General features: G+C 52.5%; 4 protein-coding genes across 4 annotated transcripts; 1 reads left to right on the top strand and 3 right to left on the bottom strand.

Moving 5' to 3' along the window:
• Positions 1-573: 573 nt before the first annotated feature.
• On the bottom strand, positions 574-1,290 carry PtA15_7A24 (uncharacterized protein; the record flags this gene model as incomplete). The annotated part of the gene is made up of 1 exon (XM_053170837.1): positions 574-1,290. The coding sequence occupies one exon, from the start codon at positions 1,288-1,290 to the stop codon at positions 574-576; it is 717 nt and encodes a 238-aa protein (XP_053021853.1).
• A 1,365-nt stretch (positions 1,291-2,655) lies between these two features.
• PtA15_7A23 (uncharacterized protein) lies at positions 2,656-3,856 on the bottom strand (the record flags this gene model as incomplete). Its single annotated transcript, XM_053170826.1, has 6 exons — positions 2,656-2,736; positions 2,834-3,055; positions 3,228-3,300; positions 3,424-3,481; positions 3,529-3,615; positions 3,760-3,856. 6 exons carry the CDS (start codon positions 3,854-3,856, stop codon positions 2,656-2,658), a joined length of 618 nt encoding a protein of 205 aa, XP_053021852.1.
• Positions 3,857-4,437: 581 nt separating this feature from the next.
• Positions 4,438-6,278, bottom strand: PtA15_7A22 (uncharacterized protein; the record flags this gene model as incomplete). Its single annotated transcript, XM_053170815.1, has 3 exons — positions 4,438-5,587; positions 5,657-6,136; positions 6,202-6,278. The coding sequence occupies 3 exons, from the start codon at positions 6,276-6,278 to the stop codon at positions 4,438-4,440; spliced, it is 1,707 nt and encodes a 568-aa protein (XP_053021851.1).
• A 136-nt stretch (positions 6,279-6,414) lies between these two features.
• PtA15_7A21 (uncharacterized protein) lies at positions 6,415-6,745 on the top strand (the record flags this gene model as incomplete). Its single annotated transcript, XM_053170804.1, has 2 exons — positions 6,415-6,562; positions 6,618-6,745. 2 exons carry the CDS (start codon positions 6,415-6,417, stop codon positions 6,743-6,745), a joined length of 276 nt encoding a protein of 91 aa, XP_053021850.1.
• Positions 6,746-7,721: the final 976 nt, after the last annotated feature.

Raw genomic sequence — 7,721 nt, 5'->3', positions numbered from 1 at the left:
TCAAGTATTTCAGATTTTTTATGTGGGTTGAGATTTTTCCTGTTGGATTCTCCGACCAATATTGAAGCAGAAAAAGCTATGAGAAATTGACCGTCACGGAAGAATATCTCCTCTAGCAACATCTTGGCTCGTGCGAGGACTGTAGTTTGTTCGAGAGCTGTAGGTTGAGTACGAGCCTTTCCATATGCAATAGCTTCTTGAATCAGAACAGGCAAATCGGAGCCCTTGACATTGCTGTTGAGATTTTCCCAAAGTTTGCTACTATGGAGTACGTTTGTCTGAAATAAATGGCCTGATTTCCACCTGGTATACCCAGGGAAATGCAGTTTATTGATCAATCCATATTGTTTTAATTCCAGGGAAAACATATCAAGAGTTACTATGAGTTTAGCAAGATGATCCATTGGTTTTATGAAGCTTTGCGGAGTTTGGGGGATCACAGCAGTGCTTTCCGGTGTTTGTTTTGCTGACTGCTTGACTTTTTTTGATTTTGGATGATCCGGGCTGCCTGCAAGGAGGTCCCTCTTCAGAGATGAAAAATTGTCGCTGGGTTCGTTACAAATTTCTGAATGGCTAGAAACTGAATCGTGTCCTGCTCTCGCGCAAGATAGAAAATTCAGTTATTAAACTGGAAAAGTAGGCCATCCATAATGTAGAAGGATTACCTTTCAAGATGCCGGGTAGATTGGACCGTTGAATAGGCGAATGCTTGGACTCTGATGGTGTGGTTACTGTTATCGGGTTTTCCAGGCTTTGGGGATGCAAGTGGATATTTTCATGTTGGGACTGTTCGTAATCTAAGCTTGCAAAATCAAACAAACCACTTTGAATGTAGTCTTCAACTCGAAGCTGATTTGGGGAGGATTGAATTGCAGAACCATCGGGGAACTTTTGGTGCGCTAATTGCTTTGAATGTGAAGCTGGCATTTGTATCGACGAGCTTCTTGGGATTTCGGCAGGAGAGGGAATAGACCGCCATTCAAACCAATCACCATCTGGTGCGGCAAGTTGCACCCCAAGGGCGTGTCTTTGTTCGAATTGAGGCTCAACTGGTAATAATGAAGTTGTATGGCCGGCGTGGTCGTTCAGGAGGTGCAGAGGCCCAGGCGTTAATTGTCTCCAATCGTCGAGTTCGTGATGTTGTTGTCCGATTTGTCGATCAAAATCAAGCAGAGCACGTGTTGCTTCCGGCGGAAGGGGCGCCATGACAAAGGTGAGAAATAGCTGGATGAGGGCGATTCCAGCGATTCCGCCAATCGAAGAGTTCCTATTGATATTTTGGTTAATCATCTCGTTAATTTATACCTATAGCCAGCTGCAAGGTGCAAAAGGGGTGCACAAGTTGATTCAGCTCAAACAACTTCACGCTTTAAGAGCGGTCACTTCAGATATTCACAAAGTGGAGCAATGTCTTCAATCGAGGTTGTAAGAGATTGTTGGAAGGAACCCTCTACTAAGCAAAACTTGTCACAGACATCAAACAACATCCAAATACTTAGTAATCCTGGTTCCGTTACCGCAGGTTACCGCGTATCACACTGAGGTGCGAGGCAAGCCATATGTAGACCAAGCACGGCATGGATTACATACATGTTTTAGGGACGGAATTTACTAGCGTGGGCCATGGGGATGGTGCCATATTTGACAGTCAGAAGGGTGCCTGGACATGGTGTTCGCCCACTTGAGTCGGGCCAATTCTCACATAAATACGTATCTTTTGACGGGCAGCTCCTCGAACCTCTTGATCAGGAGTTTAATGGTTAGATATGTATAATCTTGTCTGACCAATTCAAATCTGTTCTTTCATCAACTGACGCAGGTATAAAAGAAAGCGAATAAAACAATCGGGTAGCTCCCAAGAATCGGAGACTTCACTCCGGATTTGGAGAACAAGAAGGAGATATGGGGTACCGAGCTTAACCAAGCCTCACAACAGAGAGGAAGGTCGCACTTCGTGCGAGGCGCTTCTCGCCGCGCCCCCCGGCAATGCATGCAAGGGACTTCTGCTAACTTCGCCCGTCACCAATGGCGGAGACAAAGAAGATCATGATTTTTCCCTTTTTTGTTACAAAACAAGTACAATAACCTCAATGTCATGAGCGAGATAAAAAAAAAAAGGGTAATAATGGAACAGGTTTAACTACTTATGACTTGTGAAAATATAGACCAAGAGAGCGAGGACTGTCAAAAGACCCGTCAAGAAGTATAGAATCCTGAGTCGTAGACAAGAGCACTCTGAGCCAGCATTCTGGGAAGCCAAGCCGGCTGAAAATCGATGGAAATGGGGGTGCAGCTCAGCGGCTGATCGTTGGTGCCCTTGAGCTTCCAGATGGGAGTCATCGGGAGTACTGAGAATCGAGCTGGCGGCATCCAGAGGCCCGGCTTGGTCGTCCGGTGGCTGTCCCACTGTGGCCCGGCAACTCGGACAGTTGGTTTTCTCTGCTAGCCATTCATCAATGCACGCCTGATGAAAAGTATGTTTGCACATTAGTGGACGCAGAGTGCCGTCCATGGGCTGCAAGCAAACCGCGCATTCGTCCCTTCCATCGCTGCTTTGATCGCCCACATCATCATGAGAGGCGGCTGGATGATTCGAGTCAACTTCAAGTGACTTGACATCATCCAGAGGAATCGGGGCTGCTATGCCGTCACTTTCTAAGCTGCTGCATTCTGCCGGTTGTTCCCGGTACAAACTTCGTTCGGCAAAATCAATCGTAATTGCAACGTTGGGATTCTCTGCCTTATCATTTTTCGTACGACACATTAATGGTTCCAAGAAAATTATAAGCCAATTTATCTGCTCTTGATCAACTAAGGAAGGATGCCAACTGACTCTTGTAGAAGCGGGCACAGCAGGGAAGGAACCTGCCAGCCGATGAGAGTCCACTCGGAAAGGGGGACATACGACATGCCAGTTGCGATGGCCACCACCGGCAATGTCCGAGCGTCGGAATCCATTCGCTTCGCCAGCTGTCGACTCTATTGTAGCTTGGGATGAGCTCGAAAGCCACCTCGCGTCTAGCGGGGCTTCAAATCCAAGAATCTTTCCAGGTAACTATGAACACCATCCATATCATTCAAAAAAAAGAAAAGTTTGTCAGTTACGTTAGTCTTGCGACTATCGACCAAAGAATTGCTTAACTATGAGGAGCAATATACACGACAGCATCTCAACAGTCAATGTTCCTCGTGCCCTACTATTACGCTCTTTATTTTTATGTAAAGACATAAATGTGCCCGAGGATGAGGCGTCCGTCTGCGTATGAGTATGAGGCCATGGCATCCAGTGAAGGCTTCAACCTGCAACTTTTGAGTCTTTCAGGAATCAATGCCGGCGAGAGATAAGGCTACAAATACAGTGCATTGCGCTAGTAGTCATTGATCGATCCGGCAAAGCGGAGCCTTGATTTAAGCTTTACTCACGCAAATTCAGAGATCAGGTCGGCCAGCTTGACTGAAGGCGCTTGGCGAACTAAAGTCTCTTGGAGCGCAGTCCAGGAGGAAGCTAACTAACAGGCGGCAGCTGACCTGATTGATCATGATCCTCAAACAGAGCGTTCTGAGGCCTCGTCGGGGGTCCTGTGTTCACAGCGGGTGAAAGGAGACTTCTGCCGACTGCGAGTCACGTTCAGATTTAATTCCTACATAAAGAAATACGTTGGCTGATATGTGATGGATATAATGCGCATGAACAGAGCCGAAGACCAAAATGTTACGGGCGTCGGGAGGTAACCCGCGGATCTTCATAGATCGGCCCACCACGTCGGCTGAAGAGGTCTCCTTCGGGGATGTGCATCATAAGCAATTCACTTCTTCGCCAAGCAAAGCGAAATGGACTCAGGCGAGGCGCATACATTGGTTCGGGGTCGAAGCGGGGAAGGGGACTCGACTGCGAGGGATGCTCAGGGGAAGACCCCCAAAGTTTTGTATTCGGATATAGGACGGATTACTAAGAATGGAAGCCAAATCGAATCACTGCTGGCACATTCTTTGACAGAGTCAAGACTGGCATGCCTGCATACATGTCCTCACGTCGCTCGCGGAGAGATCCGTACCCAGTTGTTGACTCTAAATGAGCTTCCCCCAGGGCAAAGACCAAGTTGAAAGTTGGCATGTAACTTCAAAAGCTCAGTCATACAGGATGCAGCTTGTAGAGGAGGGTGAAAGCGAAACAGTGTCCTTGAAATCAATTGCACAAAATAATCATAAGGAACGGTTTTGGTAGGGAGACAAAAATGGAAGTACAAAGCGGGGGGGGTTGCAGTTTTTTCACTTCTTAAAAGAGTCGACTCAGAACGTTGCTAATTTTACTAATAAGTTACATAAGGAGGGGAGTCGTTCATGATCATTAGACTGTCACATTATAAGGAGAGCGAAAAGTGGGGGTTGTCCGTCGGTTAGATTGGTAGAAAAAAAAAGGAAGCAGTCTGGCCACGTTCAGATCCTGATCTTCTTGACCGAGTTTGGCTCGTTTGGATGGCCACTGGCACCGGCCTCCGCGGCGTCCTCAGCAACGAGGGCGCGTTTGCGGGAGGGGGCGGCGGCGAAGTCCGGGGTGTTTTGGCCGACGAGCAAGTAGCTCGAGTAGGCGCGTTGGTTTTCGAGGTATCCGAGATCGGCGTGTCCCAGCAAGCCGCCCGCAGGCTTGCGTGGGGTCAGGATGGCGGTTTGCTCGTGGGTCATGGAGGAGAGGACTCGCAGGTGGTGGGAGAAGATGCTGTCGTTCATCTTGAACACGAGACCCGCGGCTTGGTCGGCGGATTGGGTCCCCGGGGCTGCTGCCTCATAGGTCGCCGCGTTTGCCTCGTAAGGCGAGGCGGGATAGGTGGCGGAAGATGATGAGAATTGCTGGAGGGTCGGCCAAAGAGATGAAAGGGGGGCTCTGGAGACTTGATTGTAGTTGATCAATCGCGGGGGGTACTGCGCAGCGAGTCGGTGAAACTCGTCACTCTTGTCGCTGTTGTAAGTAGCTGCGTCGTATTGCACCGTGTTCGAAGGTGTGCCGACGGCGGGGTGTGAGTCTGAGGGGATCAGCAGAGAAGAGTTAGAGTTTCCGACGATTCCCATCGGGGTTGAAGGGCTGGGAGAATGGCCGGGGTGGTTGTTGAAGGGCGGGGTGGTGAGTTGGCTCCAGAGGGCCTTGTCTGGGGTCTTAGCGGGGAGGGGGCTTGGCTGTGACTGACGACGAACATAGCCTGTGGCAGATGGATGGCGCAGACTGGTGTCCGAGAAGGAGCTGGGGGCGGGGGAGTAAGCAGATTCGGAGGAAGAGCCGGTCATCGAGGGACAGCTCTCGGGACGGTCTTGTCGCTGGGCAGCCATCGTGGCGGCTTTGCGGATGTTGTTTTGGCGCTGCATGCTCTTGTGGACTTGGACAAGACGCTCCTCAGTCAGCGCGTTTTGCTGGGCGTCCTCCTTGTGGACGGACACCTTGTGTTGCCTGTTTCGGTTGAAGATCGTTGGGATCAACGAGGCAAAGGCCGCAAGGACCGATAAGAGATAGAGAAAGAGTGCTAACCTCCAGTTATCTAATCGACTGAAGGATTTGGCACAGTGGCACTTGAATGGTTTCTCTTTGGTGTGTTTCCTGGAGATGAGACGGTGTGGAGATAAGTTTCTGGATGTAAGGGGAATAGTATAGTATAAGAGGACATACCTTTCATGCCTTGCGAGATGCTCTGCGCGTGTGAATTCCATCTCGCAGCTGGGGTCAAGCGTGCACTTGAACATCTTGAACGCTGGCGAATGGCGGCTGTTCTGCTCGAACGCGGTGTGGGCGGGGTTTTGGATCAGACGGCTTGGGCTGGGGAGATGATAGTAAGGGATTGGCTGGGTGGGGGTAGCTGCTCCGGCGGAAAGAGATGGGGGGAAGGATGAAAACTGCTGGTCGAAGGGCTGGTCTCTCTCGGCATAGGGGGTGGTCGCTTGGGAGGGAGAGGAAGAGAGTGCCTGGGGGTAGGCTTGGCTGCAGTAGGGATTGAGCTGGCTGAGCGCGGCGGGGGTGAAGCCGAGCAGGGTCTGGTAGCCCCAGAGGGTGGGCACATTCGAGGGGAAGTCGATGGCCGCCAGGGAGTCGGCTGGGGCGAAGGCGGGGGGATGGAAGTGGCCCCAGAGACTGGCTGCGAGCTCGGAGTGGCTGGGGGCGGCGGCGGAGGGTCAGCAGGGCGCTGTGCGGGCGGGAGGGAGGGAGGGGGGACTCACGCTGCGCGGGCGGTGGTGTATGCGGCGGGCTGCCGGGCGAGGGCTGGGCCGGGGCTGGTGAGGAGGTGGATGGACATCGTTTGGGATTGCAGGAGCAGGAGATCAGGCGCAGGGGCGAGGAACGGACAGGACAGGACGGCGGGGGGAGTGGGGTGGAGTGGAGTAGTGTTCGGCTGAGGAGGGAGGGTGCTCTTAAGGGACTCGGCGCCCATCATGGGCAGGACCGATCTGGGCAGCCCCGAGCCAGCCTGGGTGGGCAGGAACAGACTGCCCGCCCTCTGCGCATCGGCCCGGCCTGCACTGGTCCCAGCCACCGGGCTAGCGGCCGCCCCTCCCTCAGCGGAGCACTCTGGCGGGCCTCGTCCGGGGCAAGCATGTGCAGACAGCTGAGAGCGCCGGGTGCCGAGGCTCGCCAGCGCCGGCCTGCCGGCTCACTGGCCGGCACCAGGCTGCCGGAAACGGACCCTTTCGAGTGCATGTCCGCCAAGAATCAGCCCATCGAGGGCTGTTCCTGAGTCCACATCATCAACCACTCGAGTCTTGACCACGCCAGTTCGACACCACCCGGGCCCAAGCGTCCACTGTTCATCGCTAGCAGCGCGCGACTGATGGTTTCAATCGGAGCAGCATCCTACAGTAATTCTCATCCATCAACTCTGTAAAAACCCCGGCAGCCGGCCATCAAGGAGAGATCCTCGATGCTCGGTCTGCAAACCGGTCATCGAGAAGGGAAGAATCTCGTCGTGATCATCGATACAACTCTCGCCCACCGGGAACGCGGTCCTCTTCCCTTCTCGATCACCGATACAACTGTAAATATCCAGTCTTTCCTCCCTCATGACCAACCATCAAGAAGGAAGACCTCCCTTGACGATGTCCGATGTGCGATGTCGAGAAGGGAGCTGCCTTTGGAGGCAGAGACAAAGCCCGGAGTCTGATCACCGGCGTGTGCAGTTGTCCATGCAGAGTCACACTATTCAGATCCCATCAGCCCAGACTCCCAGAGCTTGATCTCGGCCAAGCGGGACTTGGCTGTGTGCCAAGATGCGCCTTGTTAACACGGCGGGCGCGTTTCGCCGTCAAGAGGACAGAGATTTCCCGTCCTCGGGACTCTGTTTGACCCACCAGTGGTTGACGACATCATGGCGGGGCGCACGATGTCTGCCAAAGAGCTGGCAGGCACACCGGTCGGATGGCCGGTGTAATAGCAGTGCCAATGACACCAAGCAGATTGTCCATCCGGCCTGGGCCGTCTTGAAGACGACAACATGTGTGGCATTGCGACCAGCCCACCACACCATAACTTTGTACACCGACCCAACCAGGTCGGCCCTTGAGGCGGCAGAATGCTGGCGTTCAGACCCGGGTGGGCCGCCGGCCCGATTGGCAATATTATTGATAGACAGCAACAATATTTACATTAGCAGGATGGTTTTGTTACAAGAATTAAACAAGCAACAAGATATCTGTACACCAAGCTGATACAACTACAAACATGTCACATAGACTACTATTACAAT

The sequence above is a fragment of the Puccinia triticina genome, chromosome 7A (genome assembly GCF_026914185.1).
Source record: "Puccinia triticina chromosome 7A, complete sequence".
Taxonomy (NCBI): Eukaryota; Fungi; Basidiomycota; class Pucciniomycetes; order Pucciniales; family Pucciniaceae; genus Puccinia; species Puccinia triticina.
Note: the sequence above shows the minus strand (reverse complement) of the source record. Positions and strands in the feature narration are given on the sequence as shown.